This window comes from Pogoniulus pusillus, chromosome 19 (assembly GCF_015220805.1).
Source record: "Pogoniulus pusillus isolate bPogPus1 chromosome 19, bPogPus1.pri, whole genome shotgun sequence".
NCBI lineage: Eukaryota > Metazoa > Chordata > Aves > Piciformes > Lybiidae > Pogoniulus > Pogoniulus pusillus.
Genome location: NC_087282.1, coordinates 24,529,492 through 24,547,494, shown reverse-complemented (window position 1 = coordinate 24,547,494; position 18,003 = coordinate 24,529,492). Strand labels below are relative to the sequence as shown.

At 58.9% G+C, this 18,003-nt stretch overlaps 2 protein-coding genes across 5 annotated transcripts; both read left to right on the top strand.

Annotated features, from left to right (window-relative positions):
* Positions 1–1,351: 1,351 nt before the first annotated feature.
* On the top strand, positions 1,352–3,819 carry IL2RG (interleukin 2 receptor subunit gamma). Its single transcript, XM_064159677.1, has 7 exons — positions 1,352–1,508; positions 1,715–1,899; positions 2,053–2,195; positions 2,305–2,467; positions 2,899–3,007; positions 3,078–3,162; positions 3,255–3,819. Exons 1-7 carry the CDS (start codon positions 1,450–1,452, stop codon positions 3,456–3,458), a joined length of 948 nt encoding a protein of 315 aa, XP_064015747.1. The 5' UTR covers positions 1,352–1,449; the 3' UTR covers positions 3,459–3,819.
* A 2,788-nt stretch (positions 3,820–6,607) lies between these two features.
* Positions 6,608–15,928, top strand: LOC135184115 (sestrin-3-like). Of its 4 annotated transcripts, XR_010305869.1 has the most exons (10): positions 6,608–6,799; positions 11,301–11,504; positions 11,671–11,853; positions 11,966–12,202; positions 12,284–12,395; positions 12,609–12,745; positions 13,126–13,316; positions 13,929–14,073; positions 14,555–14,916; positions 15,253–15,928. XR_010305869.1 is itself a non-coding variant. In XM_064159675.1 (9 exons), exons 1-9 carry the CDS (start codon positions 6,734–6,736, stop codon positions 14,642–14,644), a joined length of 1,350 nt encoding a protein of 449 aa, XP_064015745.1. In that variant the 5' UTR covers positions 6,608–6,733; the 3' UTR covers positions 14,645–15,928. The 4 variants fall into 4 exon arrangements, 3 of the variants coding, with proteins under 3 accessions (XP_064015745.1, XP_064015746.1, XP_064015743.1); XM_064159675.1 differs by having other exon boundaries at positions 12,624–12,745; positions 14,555–15,928; XM_064159676.1 differs by having other exon boundaries at positions 12,609–12,730; positions 14,555–15,928.
* Positions 15,929–18,003: the final 2,075 nt, after the last annotated feature.

Sequence of the window (18,003 nt, the reverse complement as noted above, 5' to 3'; positions counted from 1 at the left end):
ACCTCATTGCTGTCTACAACTACCTGAGGGGGGGTTGTAGCCAGGTGGGGTTGGGCTATTCTGCCAGGCAACCAGCAACAGAACAAGGGGACACAGTCTCAAGTTGTGCCAAGGGAGGTCTAGGCTGGATGTTAGTTAGGAGGAAGTTTTTGGCATAGAGGATGATTGGCATTGGAATGGGCTGCCCAGGGAGGTGGTGGAGTCACCGTGCCTGGAGGTGTTCAAGAAAAGCCTGGATGAGGCACTTGGTGCCATGGTCTGGTTGACTGCATAGGGCTGGGTGCTAGGTTGGGCTGGATGATCTTGGAAGTCTCTTCCAACTTGGTTGATTCTATAATTCTGTGATTCCTGGGCTGCCAGGAAGATGCTCATCCTCTCTGTGTGGAGCAGCCAGAGCACAGCGCTGCTTTGCTCTGCCGTGTTCCATTACAACCCAAGGAAGTCCCCACAGCACTGGCTGGAGGGTTTGAACCTCAGAAAGGACCAGATGTCCTGCTGCCTGATTTTGAGGGGGAGAAAATACCATTTTCTGGAAGCCTCCAGCACAGCTCTCAGTTGTCAGTGGCTGATTTGACACCTGCAAGACCTCTGCCAGACACCTCAGTCCATCTGAGGAGCTCATCCTGCAGTGAGCCATGTTCCCCAGCCACCGGAGTGGACAGAGATGTGATAACCAATGTGGTGACTGGCATCACTGCTGGCCCTGCCCTCAGCCAGCTCAGGATGTGGTCTCCATCTGCGTGGGCAGGACTAGTGCCGGCACAGTGTGACAGAAGGAGGGGGCAGAGAAGCCAGCGTGGGTGCCTGGAGCAGCTGCTCAGCCCCCGAGGGCTCAGCAGTGCTTCCTGCAGAGACCAGAGTGCTGAGGTTCAGCCTCTGCCCCCTTGGCAGAGTGGTTGTGGTGGCAAGCACAGCCCAGCATAGCCCACATCACCTGGACACAGGGGCACCTGTAAGCATCCAAAAGAGTGACAATGAAAGGAATTTAGCCAGAAAGGAGACATCAGGCACAAATCCTGGAAAACTTCCACTGTTCTCACAGGACAAGCAAAGAGCTGGCAGGGAAGGGTTTCCATCCAGGCACACAGTAACCAGGGGCTGCAAACAGCAGCCATGGGGTGACTAAGCAGAGCAGACGGAGAAATCCGGATGAAACACCATAGCCGTGGCATGAGGAGCCAGCAGCACAGCTGCAGGAGGCGCAGCTGCTGAGGCAGCAGCGCTCTGCAGGAAGTCGTGAGGCTGCCATAGCCCAGACGTCACCAATACAGCCCGTGCCAGCGGCAGGGAGGGGGCAGCGTCTCAGGCAGTGGCACCGCAGCTCCAGCAATAAGAGCTGGGCTCACGCAGAGGAAGGCTGACAGGACTGGTGCAGCCACTCACCACTGTGGTGCCCAGAGGTGTCTGTCCCTTGCAGGAGTGGACTGTGTCCTATTCAACGAGGAGTACATGACCTGCACATGGGGGAGCAGAGAGACACTCACAGCCAACTACTCACTCTACTACTGGTAGGTGCCCTTTCTCTGGGGTCCAGCCCCACAGCAGTGTCTCACAGAGAGTCCCTGCATGGGAGGCTGCTGTCTGAATTGCTGGAGGAGGGGAGGCTCTGACTCCAGAGCAAACAGTGTGGGATGTGCTGGGGACGAGGCTCCTGGGGAGGGCTCAGTGGGGTGTGCAGAGTCTCGGGAGGCCCTGTTATCCTGTTGTGGCACAGGTATGAGAACAGTTTGCCCGTGGTGGAGTGCAAGCAGTACCTGCAGGACCAGGGTGTTCGTGTTGGTTGCCACTTCAACGACAATGAGATCCTCCAGTTTCAGCATTTCCACGTCCTTGTCAATGCCAGCCTCAGTGGCAGGATCCTGCAGATTCCCAGCAAGCGCATGGAGCTGCAAAACTTGGGTATGGAGCAGTGAAGGGTACCCACTCTGTGGAGCTGCTATGGGGCAGGATCAGGGCTGTGGGTCCCCAGGGCTGTCACATCACACCCTGGCTGGCAACAGGGCCACCAGAGCATGAGGACAGCACTCACTGGGATTCACCTGTTGCTTGAAGTGAAACCAGAGGCACCTGTGAACCTGACCATCCACAACATGAGTGGCAACCAGCTAGAGCTCACCTGGACCTCTCCATACAGCAAAGCTCACTGCCTGGAGCATGCTGTCAAGTACAAGAGCAACAAGGACACTAGCTGGACGGTGAGAGGCACCTGGGCACAGCACCTCCACGGCCATGCCTAAAGAGAAGCTATGCAGCAGCATCCATGGCAGTGCAGGCTTTCATCACATGCCCCACATTTTCCTGCAGGAGCATCGGGTTAAAGGAGAGATCTTCTCCTTCCCCAGCGTGGACTATGAGAAGTACTACACCTTCTATGTGCGCAGCAAGATCAACAGCTTCTGTGGCAACACCCAGCTCTGGAGCGAGTGGAGCATCCCTGTGGTCTGGGGCAGCAACTCTACCACCAAAGGTAGGCCCTGAGGGCTGTGGCAGAACAGGATGGGCTGGGGCACCATGGAGCTCAGCAGGTCAAAAACAGCCAGACAAGTGGAAAAGTGGCTGGAGAGGCAAGACCCATGTGGGCATCTGTGGTGCAGGCAGTGGCATCCACCACTGCATCCTTTGCACTTCTGAAAGCTAAATACCCCCTACCAGTGGGACCTGATGGCTTTTAACAGGGGTTTCTTAGCCCTGGAGGGCTGCTCTAGCACAGCTGGTTAGTTGTGCTGACAGCATGGCAGGTCTTGGGGATGGACCACTTCTCATCTTCCACTCGCACCTGAGCTCTGCCATGGACAATGCTAAGCTCCCAAGGCCACCCATGGAGGGCCACTGGCATGCTCACCCCACTGCTGTGGTGGTGCCCCAGCCAGGGGTCTGTGTCACCCTGGCTCTTTCCAGACATGGCAGAGGAGCAGCTGCACTTGTTCTGGATCCACACGGTCCTGATCCCCGTTGCCTCCTGCCTGCTTTTGCTGATCCTTGTGGTCCTGCTGGTGCGCATGGAAAGGTGAGTGTGGAGGGCTGGCGGTGGGCAGAGGCACTGGGCTCTTGCCCTCTGACACATCTCTCCTGTGCAGGGTGTGGGTCATCCTGATGCCCCGAATCCCCAACCCTAGCAAGAAATTTGATGAGCTCTTCATCACCCATAACGGCAACTTCCAGGTAAGGCTGCTGTGGGCTGCCCTGCCCTGGGCTCGCACCTGGCTCCACAGGGCTCTGTGGTGGCTCCTCTTACCCTGCTCTGCTCCCTGTAGGAATGGGTTGGAGTCCCTAAAGATATCGTGGAGAGTTTCAAACCCAACTACAGTGAGAGCATCTGCTATGTGAGTGAGCTGTCCCCCAAAGACAGCTGTGAGTCCATCTGGGAGAGCAGCAACCTCTCGCTGCCGGTTCTGCCTGGGGCTCTGGCTGCCCCTCGTGAGCACAGCCCCTACAACAGCAGCTACATGGGAATGTGACCCCTGCGCCCCACGCACTTTGCACCCCTGCTGCCTGAAACCTCGCTGCCCTGTGGACCTTACTGCCTGCTCCCACCTTGCCTCTGCCTAATGCCTGGGATCCCCAGTCCTGCTCTGCCACGCCACGGCGGCTGTGTTGCGCCGCAGCGTCCTGGGCGCACTGCAGGCTGCTCGGGCACTGCGCGGTGCAATGAAGGTACTGCTCAATGTCCGTGCTGCAATCCGTGGCGCCGTGGGTGCGCTATTTGTTGCATACATCTGATGCGCTGGGGGCAGTGGTTGCCGCTTTGGGTGCGTTGCAGCACACTGGGCACAGTGCCCCACGGCTGGCTGGCTGATGGAAATAAATTTACTCTTTGCATTTCTGTGTGGCTGTTCCTGTGTCCCACCTGTGCCAACACACACACCGCTGTGTCACCCCTATCCCCAAGCGCTGCTGCCCTGGGGACACAGAACGAGTCCAGCTGTCCCCCAGGAGTCCTGTCAGTCCTTCACCCACACCCCAGCTTTCCTGCTTCAGTAAAGATCTGAGGCAGCAGGGCTTCAACCGGGTTCATCTGTTAGGGCAGTGCTGGCAGAGCTTGGGCCACCTCTGAGCCCTGGAATGCAGCAGCATGAGATCCAGACCCACCATCCTGGGTTCAGCAGCAGCACCACCTTCGTTTAAGCAGAGCATAAGGGTGGGTCTCCTCCTGGCCATCCCCTGGGTGCTGCTACCCAGGCACAGAGTGGAACACACTGCGGCTTCACTGGACAGCACTCTCAGACTCTGAACTCTGCCAGGGCCGAGTGCTGCCCTCAGCCATCACTGCTGTCCCTGCAGACAACTAAAGCTTTCTGGCCAACAGCAGCTGTGCCATCCTGTATCTTCTCCCTTACATGAGGAGGACGGTGGAGGTCCCTGACACCAGTGAGTCCTGACTGTGGGGCTGCAGCTCTCTCCTTGCTCTGGCAGGCTCTCCAGCTCACCATCAGCTGGGGACTTCACAGCTCTCATAGGCTGAGAGGTCCCCAGCTCACCATGCTGGCAGCCCACAGCTAACCCCCAGATTTTCTAGATGTCACTGACCTGTGGGACGAGCTGGGCACCCCCAAGCTGCTGTTAAAGTTGACCAGCCCGAGTGAAAGGGCCAACAATTTCCCCCAGGCTCATGGCATCTACTGAGCATGCAGTGTGGAGTTTGGACTTCCTGGGAGGTGTCCAGGCAAAGGGAGTCCTCCAGACCCTGGGAATCCTGGCAGTGCATGAGGTGGTGAGGCACAGCAGGCAGGCAGGCAGCAGTGTCCCAGGAGGACCAGAGAGAAGCACACATGCTCTTCACACCACTCCTAGAGCACCCCACACCAACACTGACAGCCAGGTGAGGGGACATGGATGGGGAGCATCTGGGTAGGTGTGCACAGGCATCATGGCCTGGCTCTTGTGGCAAAGATCCAGCAACTGCAGGGTGAGCACCTGCACAGGAAGCAGATGCTGGAGGAGAGGATACCTAACATGGAGACTGCTGTCAATGGTGCAAGGCCAAGCAGCAGCAGGGGGTTGCTGGTGGCTCCTAGGGCAGCTGGCATGGCCTTGCCAACCTTCAGTAAGGCCACCTCTGCCCTAGGGACAGGCAGACACTTTCAGTCACTGGTCAGCCCTTCCCACCCAAATGCTCTCGGATCCCATGGGCACTCAGGTCAAGGTGGAAGCTGCTTCTGTCCCCATGCTTTGTCTCCCTTGCTCCCTGCTGCCCTGTTCCCCTCGTGCCCCATTGCCCCATTCTTATGTCTGCTGTGCCCCATGCCCATCACCCTCATGCCCTGTGTCCTCCAGCATCCTAAAACTTCATCCCCATGCCCTACCAAGCCTGTGACCACATCCTCATTGATCCCACACCCTTCCACTCCTCTGCCCCGCCCGGTGCTATGCTTCTTTGTGCAGGCAAAGGCACTGAGGCAAGGCCTAGGTACAGTGGGGATGGAGAAGATCTGGCACAAGGCAGCTTCATCCTCCAGAGCACGGCCAGGGAGAGAGAAGCAGTACGGACAGATCTGAGGTTCGGTAAAAGCTGTAACTGCGTCTTGGCTGCGGCTATCCCTGGGCGCGGGCGGGGCCCGGCCACGGTGGGAGTGTGGCAGCTGAGGGAGGGGATGAGGACAGGGGCGTCACTGACTACCACTGACTAGCCACCGCTACCGCCGCAGCCTCGCCTTGCAGAGGGACAGAGCCCCGGCGGGTGGGACGGTTCACATCGCAGAGTCTAGGCCCCCCAGCCCTTCTGCCATGGCTCCCGGTCGCAGGCCACAGGAACGGCCGATCTTCTCCATCCTCCCGCCTGCTTTGCATGCAAACTGCCACTCGGCCATTGGCTGATTGGCTGCGCGGGCAGCGCCAGGCAGGCCGTGAGGGGTCGCAGTGCTGTCGGGGTTCAGGAGTGCTGTGGGCACATGAAACTCCTCATGGGAAAGGAGGCAGCAGGAGGGGGGCGATGCTGCCCCATGCCCGGATCTTCGAGCGGGTACAGGAAAGGAGAGTTACGGCCGGGAAGAGTGAGGAAGTAGCACCGGGGGCGACGAGAGGAGGCTGGAGAGACAAGGCTGGGGTTACGATGCGGCTGGTGATAACAGAAGGCAGTCTGGGCTGAGCAGGCGGGTGAAAGCCGAAGGAGGGAACGAGGACAGCGGGACAGAAGGAGAGAGGCAAAGATAAGCGGACACCAGAGCAGGAGGAAACAAAGACGGGGACACGGGGACACGGGGACACGGGGACACGGGGACACGGGGACACGGGGACACGGGGACACGGGGACACGCCCCGGAACCGGCCGCAGCGGGCCCCAAGCGGCTACTCAGAGCAGGCGGAGCCTCCGCGCCGGGCGGACAGAAAAGCGTCCACCTGCCCACGTGGTGCGTCCAGTCCCGCCCCCCGCGCGGCAGAGCCCTGCCCCTCGCACCGGCGATTGGTGGAGGCGAAGCGGGTAACACGATTGGTAGGAGGGAAGAGGTGGCCCCGCTCCCTCACAAAGGTGATTGGTGGTAGGGAAGCTGTGTCCCCGCCCCGTCACATCGGTGATTGGTGGAAGAGAAGCGGTGGCCCCGCTCCCTCGTAACGGTGATTGGTGGTAGGGAAGCTGTGTCCCCGCCTCCTCACATCGGTGATTGATGGAAGGAAAGCGGTGGCCCCGCCCCCGCGGTGTCCGGCTCAGCGCTGCCGGCAGCCGGGACGGGGCAAGAGGAGGTGGGCGGCAGTGACCGGCGCCGGTCGCTGGCGCTGCAAACCGCACCGTCTCACCATGATAGTGCGTCCCCAGAGCGTGCAGCATCCCCGAGGAAGTCGGTGCCAGCGGCTGCCGGGACAGGTAGGACCAGATCCGCCCTGCCGCTACCGGAGCCCCTACCGGCGCACTGAACTCAGCCCTGCTTGCCGCCGTCGGCCCGGCACGGCTGTGGGGCCAGCGAAGCCTAATCTCCCGATACAGTGACCGGCAGCAGTGCCAGTGCAGCGGCGCCGTCCCCGTCCCCTTTGTGCGGGATGCGGGAGGCGCCGTGCCTCCATCACTGCCAATCAAACTTGTTTTTCTCTCTCCGCCTGCACTGCCCGCAGCGTGCACCGGGGGCGCTGCCGCCGCCCGCACAATGGGCCTCGGCTACCCGCTGCCGACGCTGGGCCTCACGCCGCAGGCACTGTCACTTCCCCCGTCCCCTCGAGAGCTGGGGCAGGGGACCGGACGAGAGGTGTGCGCCGCGCCCCCAGCTAGCATCACCGGCGAGGCCGCTGGCACTGGCGGTGCTGTACTCTCGTCTCAGGAGAGTGGAGGGGATCACACCATTGAGCCTTGCCCGGCGGGGGTCGAGGCGGGGTCCCCTAGCTCTTCTCCCGTGACTCCCGGCATCGCCTGAACTTGCTCCCGGTCCTCCTGGTCGGAGGGCAGTGGAAGCGGCCGAGCCTCTCCGTCGTCCTGCCTGCTTTACATGCAAACTGCTGCTCGGCCATTGGCTGCCCGGGCAGCGCTGGGCATAGCTCCCCAACAGCCCCTGCCCGGGCAGGGACGGGGTGAGGTCTGGGGTGCTGCTGGGGTTCAGGGTTGCTGTGGACACATGAAACCCCTTCTGGGAAGGGAGGCAGCCCGAGAGAGGCGATTCTCTCCCGTTGCCAGATCTTTGAGTGGTCGCAGGGAAGGAGGAGGGTTGTGGCCGGGAAGGGTGAGGAAGGTGGCACTGGGGGTGATGAGAGAGTGAGATGTGGTGGTGCGGGGGATGTGGCTGGGTGGTGACATCAGGAAGCACCTTGAGCTGAGCCGGTATGGTGCGAAGCAGGCAGGAGCAATGAGGACTGAGGTGAGGAATTGCCCACCCTGCACCTTCCCTTTAGCCTGTCCTTCAAACCCAGGTCTGCCTGGGACCTCCATCTGTCATCACCTCGAGGAAAGCAAGGTGAGCTGGTGGCCTGGAGGCTGAACCCTGGGCTCCCACATGGCTCATCACCGGACACCATCTTCCCCTGGTGGGAGTGGAAGGGTCCCCAGCTCCTGCCCCCTTGCCTACCAGGAGGAAGACCAGCAGCTGTAGACCCAGGGGTGTCCTCAGGGCAGTCATTTCCCTTACCAGAGGGGGCCTTCTGCAGGTCATTCCTGGTTTGCACCTTCTCCCAAGAGACAGAGAAGTCCTTGCTCTATCCCTCCCCATTTTAATGCATGCTTTGAGGGTTTTTTTGGACCCACTTGACCAAAAGTGGTGAGGAAGCTCCAAGTGGCATAAAGCACATCTGATACCTGGGCCACAGTGTTTTTGTCACAAGTGCAGGGCAGCAGAGAACTGCCAGAGCTGCTTCCCTGTGCTGCTTGTGCGACTGCAGCTGTTCTATGCAGCTGTATGGCTCATCCTCCTCCCTTCCTCCCCCTGTACCCTGAGGTGCCCCACGCCATGCCCGTTGGCTCTGCCATCTTTGCTGGTGTTGCCTCGACCCTCTGGGTAACCCCATGGCAGCATGTAAAGATCACAGGATCAGGATCAGAGGATGTCAAGGGTTGGAAGGGACCCAAGGAGATCGTTGAGTCCAACTCCTCTGCCAGAGCAGCACCACACAATCCAGCTCAGGGCACACAGGAACACATCCAGACAGGCCTTGAAAGTCTCCACAGAAGGAGACTCCACAGCCTCTCTGGGCAGCCTGTGCCAGGGCTCTGGGACCCTTCCAGTCAAGAAGTTCCCCCTTGTGCTGAGCTGGAACCTCCTGTGCTGCAGCTTCCATCCATTGCTGCTTGTCCTATCCCAGGGAGCAGTGAGCAGAGCCTGTCCCCCCCCTCCTGACCCTCAGCCCTCAGAGAGTTACAGGCATTGATTCAATCCCCTCTCAGTCTTCTCTCCTTCAGACTAAGCAGCCCCAGGGCCCTCAGCCTCTCCTCACCAGGCAGTGCTCCAGTCCCCTCCTCATCCTCGTAGCCCTCTACTGGACCCTCTCCAGCAGATCCCTGTCCCTCTGCAACTGGGGAGCCCCAAACTGAAGGCAGTACTCAAGATGAGGTCTCACCAGAGCAGAGTAGAGGGGGAGAGAACCTCCCTTGATCTGCTGGACACACTCTGCTGAATGCCCCCCAGAACCCCACTGGCCCTCCTGGCCCCCAGGGCACATTGCTGTGCCATGGATGCTCTCCCAGGTCCCTCTCCACAGGGCTGCTCTCCAGCAGTCACCTCCCAGCCTGTCCTGCTGCAGTTTATTCTTCCTCCCCAGGTGCAGGACTCTGCCCTTGTCCTTGTTGGACCTCCCTTGGTTCCTCTGTGCCCAGCTCTGTCTGCTCAGGTCTCTCTGGATGGCCTCACAGCCTGCAGCTGTCTCAGCCAAGCCTCCCAGTTTGGTGTCAGCAGCAAAGCTGCTGAGCAGACTCTGTCTGTCTGTGCCCTCATCAATGGCACTGATGAAGATGTTGAACAGGTCTGGACCCAGCACTGATCCCTGGGGGACTCCACTGGGTACAGCTCTGCAGCTGGACCTGGCACCATTGAGCACCACTCTGAACTCTGCCTTGTAACCAGCTCCTAATCCCCCTCACTGCCTGCTCTTCCAGCCCACACTTCCTGACCTTGCTCACCAGGATGTCATGGGAGACAGTGCCAAAGGCCTTGCTAAGGCTAAGGTAGACTACATCCACTGCTCTCCCTGCAGCTACCCACTCAGTTCTGGCATCCCAGAATGCTGTCAGGTTAGTCAAGCAGGACTGCCCCTTGGCAAATCCATGCTGACTACTCCTGGTCACCTTCTCTGCCAGTGCCTTGAGATGCCCTCCAGCAGGAGCTGCTCCATCACTTTTCCAGGGCTGGAGGTGAGGCTGACTGCTCTATAGTTCCCTGGAACCTCTCTCTTGCCCTTTCTGAAGCCTGGAGTGCCACTGGCTCTGCTCCAGCCCTCAGGCACCTCTCCTGCCTGCCAGAATTGGGCAAAGATGATGGAGAGTGGCAGAGCGACAACCTCAGGCAGCTCTCTCAGCACCCTTGGGTGCAGCCCATCAGGGCCCATGGACTTGTGAGTGTTCAATGTGTGTCACTGATCCCTAGCCCAGTCTGCACGGAGTGGTGGGGAGCATTCCCTCCTGCAGGCTTCCTCTCCTTCACCCAGGGTCTGGAGTCCATAGGAGTTCAGCCTTAGGGGTAAAGATGAAGCACAGAAGGCATTCAGCAGCTCTGCCTTCTCTGCACCCTCAAGATGAAGGCCCCATGGAGCTCTCTGATTGGCAGGATAGCTGCTGGCAAGGTGAGGGCACACACAGAGCCTTCAGAGCTATGGCCAGGAACCCCAATGCCCCGTGCAGGGCTCTGGAGGCTCTGTGTGTGTCCTACCAGCAATGACAACTCATGGCCATGTTGGGGCTGATTTACAGATGTACTTCTGGTTTGCTGCTGTGTCACTACGGGCACTGTGCCTTGGTCACCAGCCTTTGGCTAAGGGCACCGGAGAGACAGGTGGAGGGTCAGTGTGGCAGATTGCTAACAGGTATTTTAGTTGGAGCCCCAGGTGGGAGGTGCACCCTCTGCATCTCAGGGTGCTGCCTGCATGTGAATGGGGGCCATGGCTTTCCGTGTGATTGGAGCTGATATTTGCTGCACCCGTGGCTCGGTGCAGGTGAGCTGCAGGTGCAGAACCCCCTGCGGGGCAGGAGGTGTGGCAACAGAGCTGTTGAGACAGGGGCTGCCCAGATGACATTCGCACATCTCAGGAGGGATGGGGGCACTGTGGCTCGTGGCTGTGTTTGGCTGGGATGGGTATGTATGGACCTCTCTCAGCAAGCTGCCCATCTGTCTGTCCATCAGTGTGCAAACCTGGTACCAGCTGTGACACTTAACCTCCTAGGGCAGCCTGTGGGGAGACCTCTGAGCCGGGGTGCTCCCAACCATCTGGTGGGTAGCAGAACACCTCTTGCCCCTTGGCTTGCTGGGGCAGAAGCATGGGAGTAACTCAACTGGCACCACAGTTCTCCTGTCCCAGTGCTGGGTGGGAGGCCTCAGTGCTGGGAGTGCAGGGCTCTGCTGGGCTACTCCAGTTTGGAAGGTCTTCTGCCTGTCGCATTTCTCCTGCTCTGACCTGTCATCTATTACTATGGTCGCGAGGAAATGTCAATTCTAGTTTGCCCTCTGCTTCTGCCCTCCAGGCAATGCCCTCTCTTTCAGACAGAGACCAACCTGTGTTTCTTGCAGCCTGTCCCACTGAGCAGTGGTCCCACTGAGCAGTGCTCTCCTCAGCTCTCTGATGGGGTCCCCCTGGGGGCACCAAGCTGGAAGAGTAGATCCCAGCCCTCACAGAGCCCGGGCTTTGCTGGCATGGGCTGCTGCGCTCTAGGAGAGCTGAGCAGAGTCTGTTCCCTGCAGGTAGTGAAGATGTCCAGCAGCGACTCCGAGCGCCCCCAGCTGCTGTTCGTGAAGGTGCTGGCGAACCGGGGGCGGCTGGAGGCGGTGACCCAGCAGATGGGCTACCACCCGCAGTACCTGGACAGCTTCCTCAAGACGCAGCACTATCTGATGCACATGGACGGGCCGCTGCCCTTCGACTGCCGCCACTACATCGCCATCATGGTGAGCTGCTGAGGGGGCTCCTTGCTGTCCCTCCATCGGACAGCTTCTGCCATGGGTTTCTCTGCAGAGGCCAAAAGTGTGGCACAGTGGGGGGTGGGTGAGAGGTGGGCACTGGCTCCCACCAGCCCTGCCCCGCGGCGGGGGCGCTGACACGCTGCCCTTGCAGGCAGCCGCCCGGCACCACTGCCGCTACCTGGTGAACCTGCACGTGCTGCAGTTCCTGCAGGCGGGGGGGGATCCCCAGTGGCTGCGTGGCCTCGACTACATCCCCCCCAAACTCCGCAACCTCAACGAGATCAACAAGATCCTGGCACACCGGCCATGGCTCATCACCAAGGAGCACATTGAGGTATTGAAGGGGGCCTATTGGCCAGGGGCAGGGTGGCAGTGGGGATGACAGTGTGCCCAGGGCCTGCTGGCAGCCTCCCCACATGACACCGCTGTCTGCTCATGTGCTGCAGAAGCTGCTGAAGATCAGTGAGTGGAGCTGGTCGCTGGCAGAGCTGGTGCATGCTGTTGTCCTCCTGGCGCACTGCCATGCCCTCGCCAGCTTTGTCTTTGGCTGTGGCTGCGAGCAGGACGAGGGGCTGGGGGGCCGAGGCTCGCTGAAGGCCTTGTCCCCTGGGAACCAGTGCTTCTGCGAAGCCACCGCCGGCAACGGCTGCATCCAGGAGCTGCTGCGTGTCAACCGCAAACGGGTGAGGCTCTGAGGGTGAGTCTGCAGGGGGACAGGGATGTGACTGCAGCTGCTTCCCTCACCCCTGAACGTGTCTGTGCAGTCCCTGGACTCCTGCATGGAGCTGGATTCTCTGCGGGAACGCATGCAGCGGATCCACGTGGAGACTGAGGGCAGGGAGGAGATGAGGCTGCTGCAGCAGGACCGGGAGGAAGGTGAGGGGCAGGGATGGAGGTGGGTGAGCAGGATGGGAGTACCTGAGTGTTGCTTACACCTTCTGTGATGTAGTTTGGAGAAGGGCTCCTGGGATGCTGGCTGGGAGGGAAGAAGGCAGTAGTGCTTCACAAGGAAGAACAACAAGGCCTAGATCTTGACGCTTGCTGCAGCTGGGAACAGGGCAGCTGTGCCTCACCTTGACTCACCTGCAGGACTCTCCCCTCCAGCTGATCCCGACGGGGCAGTCACCAGTGCCACCAATCTTGCATGCTACATGCAGGACCCTGACTTTGGATACCAGGACTTTGCGCGGCGTGACGAGAATGAGACGCAGGTATTCAGAGTCCAGGTGAGGTTCCTGCTCTCCCATTGGCAGCCGCCCAGGCTGCCACATCTCCTCTCCTATTTGCTGCTGGCGGAGAGCAGACAGTCAGAGGGGACCCTGTAGCCCAGACATAGCCCAGCTGCTTTTGCAAAATGCCCTGAGAGGGGACTTGCCCCACTAGGCCTGGGGAGAGGGAGGTGACCTGTGACTTCTGTTCTCAGGGGCTGCTGATTTCTTCACATTGCCATCACGGAGGCAAGGGTCAAAAGCATTCAGAAGGGGGATATTGTGATTGGTGGCAGAGCTGCCCCCAGACCAAACATTTTGAATTCTGCTGTGTCCCAGAGTCTCCATGCCCTGGACCCCCTTTTGCAGTTGCAGAAGCCTCTTTGTGTGCTCAACAGGATTACTCCTGGGAGGACCATGGCTTCTCACTGGTCAACCGGCTCTACTCTGACATCGGGCATCTCCTAGATGAGAAGTTTCGGATGGTGGATGGCCTGCAAAGCACGGCCATGGCCAAGAGGCAGGGCTGTGAACCCTCTGTCTTCAAGCGGGGCATCTGGAACTACATCCACTGCATGTTTGGCATTAGGTAGGGAAACAGTCCTGTGGTGCAGGGGGGAAAACCAAAGGTGACATGAGCAGGGGAAGGGTGGGGGACACTTGGGCTGTCTTGCAAATGGAAAAGAATCAGAGAATGGTCTGGGTTGGAAGGAACCTCCAAAGCTCATCCAGTCCAATCCTCTGCACTCACCAGGGACATCCTTCACTAGAGCAGGTTACCCACAGCCCTTTCCAGCCTCACCTTGACTATCTCCAGGCATGGGGCCTCAACCACCTTCCTGGGCAACCTGTTGCAGTGTTCCAACACCCTCCTGGTACAGAACTTGATCCTCACATCCAATCTCAATCTGCTGTGCTCTCATTTCAAACCACTGCCCCTTGTCCTGTCACTGCAGCCTTTACAAACAGTCCCTTTGCAGCCTGCTTGTAGCCCCCTTCAGGTATTGGAGGGCAGCTCTAAAGTCTGCCTGGAGCCTCAGCTCTGTGAATGCCCTGCCTGGCTGTTGGGCCAGGCAGGGAAGAGCTGCTTGGCCTTTCTGGCTGTGCGCCCTGTGCTGCAGCTGTGCTGTGCCCTGGGCAGAGCCTGGCTGAGGCGCTCTGCAGGGCCATAGTGCTGGCTGACTGGCGGCGGTGCTGGCAGGTACGATGACTACGACTACGCGGAGGTGAACCAGCTGCTGGAGCGAGTGCTCAAGGTGTACATCAAAACTGTCACCTGCTACCCGGAGAAGACCAACGCAGAGATGTTTGACAGGTTCTGGAAGCAGTTCAAGCACAGTGAAAAGGTAGGACAGGCACTGCTTATGCTGGAGCCAGGAGCGGGAAGGGGCTGTGGGCTGGGGTGCTTGGAGGGCCTGGGGATACAGGAAACCTTTGAGCCACCAAACGACTTGAAGGCAGGCGGGGGGGGAAATGGAAACTCTGCTTGTAAGGAGTTGGGTTTAGCGTGGCATGGGGATGCCTACAGCATGGTGAGCACAGGGGCCGCTGGCAGCATGAGGACCTCCCAAGCTCTGTTGTGTAGCACATCAGTGGGTGCCTCCAGGTGAACTGTTGGTCCAGTGGCTGCTGTGGATGGCAGGGATGGTGCTAAGTGTCCCTAACACATAGCTCTGGGAGGCAGCTGCAGGACTGGGAAGAGGGGCAAAGGGCAGCTGCCTGTTCTGGCAAAGTTGGCATTTTTTTCCCATGCCGGTGTGGGTGCTTGCTTGCACCACTGCTGGCAGCATGCTGCAGCTGCCTGAACCACTCCTGCTTCTCCATTAGGTCCACGTGAACCTGCTGATCCTGGAAGCCCGGATGCAGGCAGAGCTGCTGTATGCACTGCAGGCCATCACCCAGTACATGATTTCCTAGAGGGTGGGGAGCTGTGCTGCGGCAGGGCCGGGCACCATCCCTTCCCTGGACTTGTGTGAGCTGTCATGCTGGGATGGCCGCCAAAGGATTGCTCAATTTAGCTGACCTGACTGTCTTGTTCTTTTGCCCACCCCCAACACCCTCCGTGGGGCTTGCTGAGTGGTCCCGTTACGTGCAATTACCAAACTGTGAGGCAAATCCGTGCTGCTGAGATGTCAGTGTGATGCTGGAGACTTGAACATGTCCAAGAAGGACTGCCAAAGATGCAGGAGGTGGGAAGGGACTGGGGCTGGTTTTGAGGGCTGCTCCTCTCTCAGCATGGCTGTGTGCTGCAGGAGCCTTGGCCTCTGCAGGGAGGGCAAAGGGGAGAGCTGGTTTCCCTCCCTGTGCTGCTGCAGTTGCCCTTCTTGCAAGCCACCCCTTGGTGCTTGGCCTCCTTGATGATGCATCTCGCTTGGGAGCAGTGTCAACAGCTTGTGGGCACATTGCAGCATCCTGAGTTCCGTGGTCAGGCAGGGGAGAGTGTGGGCTCCAAACGAGGGCTTTTCTCCAGCCCAGCATGGGATGGGGATATGCTTGCTGCCTACCTGTCCTGTCCTGTCCTTTAGGTCTATGTGCCAAACCCCTCTGGGATGGACAAGCAGTGACCCAGGTGAACTCCAAACTGTGAAGCTCTTGCTGGCAGGATTCCTGTAGCGCTCTCACAAGAGGTTGAGAAAGTCTCTGACAGTGTTCAGGCTCTGGAGTTTCCTGCAGGGGACTTCGGACAGTCGTTTAGGAGATTGTCTCCAGCCCCCTCCTCTACCTCCTCTCAGCAGGAGGGCAGGAGGAACAAAAAAAGCTTCCTGAGTTACTGTATCTTCTGAGAGGACTCGGGTCCTGTGCCCAGTCACTTAGTGCTGAACAGCGTTGTGGAAGAGCCTGCAGCCATCACGAGAGGGCTACAGAAAGCTGCCTGAAGCTGGGCTGCCCTGCTGGAGTAGAGGCAGCCCAGTCCATGCCCTCTGCCTGGCAAGCAGAAGCCTGCACCAGGGCTCCAGAACTGCTCTCCGCCTGTGCAGCAGCAGCCCCGGGCTGGGGAGGTGCTCCAGCAAGCAGCCCTAGAAGAGGAACGAGGGCACCTGTGCTCAACGGAGCCTGCAGCAAGGGCAGCTGTGGAGCCAGCCCAGCACACACTGCTTCCGTCAACCTGTTTACTGCGTAAATGTACCGGGAGAAAACTTTGTGTATGGAAGCTACAGAAAAAGCCTATTTTTGCTATAAATATATTATGTTTGACATGGATGCATACTTCGTTCCTGACAGGTGTTGGGAAGCTGATCTGAACTTAGATGGCTGCTCTGGTGCAGGGCCAGCAGCTGGGCACCAAGTCTGGGCCCATTCTGTTCGGCTCAGCTATGTCCTCTAACCACGCTCAGCTGAGCATCTCCTGCAGTAGGAAAAGAAGGAAAGTTTTCAAGGGCTTCTGATGCTCTGGCAAGGAGGAGGGTGCTGGAGGGAGAAGTTGGCTTCTCCTCTGCCAGGTACTTGGCCAGAGGTGAGCAAGGGATGGGTGCTGCTTCTGCGGCTGAAGAATCAGCATTTGGCTCACACTCAGAAGCAGCTGCTTGGTGAGCCAGGCTAGAAACCAGGGCCAGCTCTTTCTCCAACCATGCTGCAAGTGCCCTCCCTGCAGCACAGGCTGAACCTACACTGGGGCCGGGCTGGCCTGTACTGAGCCAAGCCGGTGCCAGGATCGTGGCACCAGAGCCAGGATGGTGGTGCTGGGACAGCTGCCCCCAGGCTTGTACCAACAGTACTGTGCCAGGCACTGCTGTACCATCACTTAGTCCCAGCAATGGCTGAGCACAAGTGAGGGCAGCTGGGTGTCTTGCCCACCAGTGGGCACAGCACTTTGATTAACTGTAGCAGCCTGGCTGCCTGCCAGCCTTTCTGTCCCCTGCAGGGCTGGCATGAGCTGCTGCAACCTCACTGCTCCTCAAGCATGGAGCACATCTGCATCTCCCTGCAGCCTGGTGCTAGCTCCCAGCATGCTGCCAGCAGCATTCTCACCACCCACTGTCATCCTGCACTGCTGTGCTGAGAGAAAGGAGAAAGCAGCAACAGCATGGTACTGGCTGGGGGCAAAGGGCTGCCCTGCCTAGGGGGCACGAAGAAGGTTCTCTTCTGCCTCCCATCTCTCTCCAATTGTGCACAAGGAACAGGCCTTTCAGGAGCTGCCAGGGCAGCTGCCACTTGCTCTGGCTTGCAGAACAAGCACCCAGAGGAAAGGGTCCATTGGCTGTAAACCCTGACCAGAAATAAGCACACACTGCTGGCAAGGCCAGGGGAGACTGCCAGCCTCAGCTCCCTGACAAGAAGAAAACATTCCCATGTGATCCTAGGGCTAGAAAGCAAGAGCTGAAGGAACCATCTCCTCCCATCCCTGCAGAGTGAGCAGAGTGACTGCCACAGAATGAATTACAGAATGCTTTGGATGGGAAGGCACCTTCAAAGGTCCCTGATCTGGACTGCCCTGCAGTAAGCAGCTGCCTGTTCAAGTACATCAGGTTAAGCCCTGTCCAACCTGACCTGGAATGTTTCCAGCAATGAGCATCTACCACCTCTGTGTGCCACCACCCTCACTAAAAAGTGTCTTACATCTACTCAATCTCCCCTCTTCCAGTCTCAAAACGTCACCCCTTGTCTTGTCATAGCAGCCCTGCCAAAAGTCTCTTCCCAGCTTTCTTATAAACCCTCTGCAGGTGTTGAAAGGCCTCTGGCTGGCATCTGTCCTTCAGCTATGTCAGCTGCACCACTCAGCTTGATGCCAGCTGTAAACTTGCTGAGGGTGCAACTGATCCCACTGTGTCGCTGGTGAAGGCAAGACAGCACTGGTCCCAGTAGAGACTCCTGCCCCATGCAGGTACCTCAGCTATGGAGGATTGTGGCACTGGAGAAACCTGTGAGGATTTCATTGACCAGACCCTTCACAAAATTTCTATACCCAAACCACCACCTCCAGGTTAGCTTTTGAATCCCTCCCTCCTCTTCTGTGCCCTGAGGCCCAGGCTTGGAGGCTTCCTAGAAAGGGCAGTCCAGCAACCAAGGTGAGCAGATGACTTTTAAGACACACAAGCCTGGCCACTTCAACTCCTGGGACACTGCCCTGCTGCCCCTTGCAGTCTTCATGTGCTTGCACTACAACATTCCTCTCTCTTCTCTCTGGCTGCAAGGAGGAGAGCTGCCAGAGGCCAGCTCTGCAGGAAGCCTCCAGGATATACAGCACACCGTGGGAGCCAGGCCACTGTCACCTTACCTGGGACCATTGAGGGCACATGTCCAAAGTAGTCACCAAAGCACATGTCCAAAGTAGTCAC

Coding starts and splice junctions, on each gene's coding strand:
- IL2RG (XM_064159677.1), top strand. CDS start 1,450: ATGACCTGCACATGGGGGAGCAGAGAGACACTCACAGCCAACTACTCA. Junction 2,196..2,304: donor ACAAGGACACTAGCTGGACG/GTGAGAGGCACC, acceptor ATTTTCCTGCAG/GAGCATCGGGTTAAAGGAGA. Junction 3,008..3,077: donor CTGCTGGTGCGCATGGAAAG/GTGAGTGTGGAG, acceptor TCTCCTGTGCAG/GGTGTGGGTCATCCTGATGC.
- LOC135184115 (XM_064159673.1), top strand. CDS start 6,734: ATGATAGTGCGTCCCCAGAGCGTGCAGCATCCCCGAGGAAGTCGGTGC. Junction 13,317..13,928: donor CACTGCATGTTTGGCATTAG/GTAGGGAAACAG, acceptor CGGTGCTGGCAG/GTACGATGACTACGACTACG. Junction 14,074..14,554: donor AGTTCAAGCACAGTGAAAAG/GTAGGACAGGCA, acceptor CTTCTCCATTAG/GTCCACGTGAACCTGCTGAT.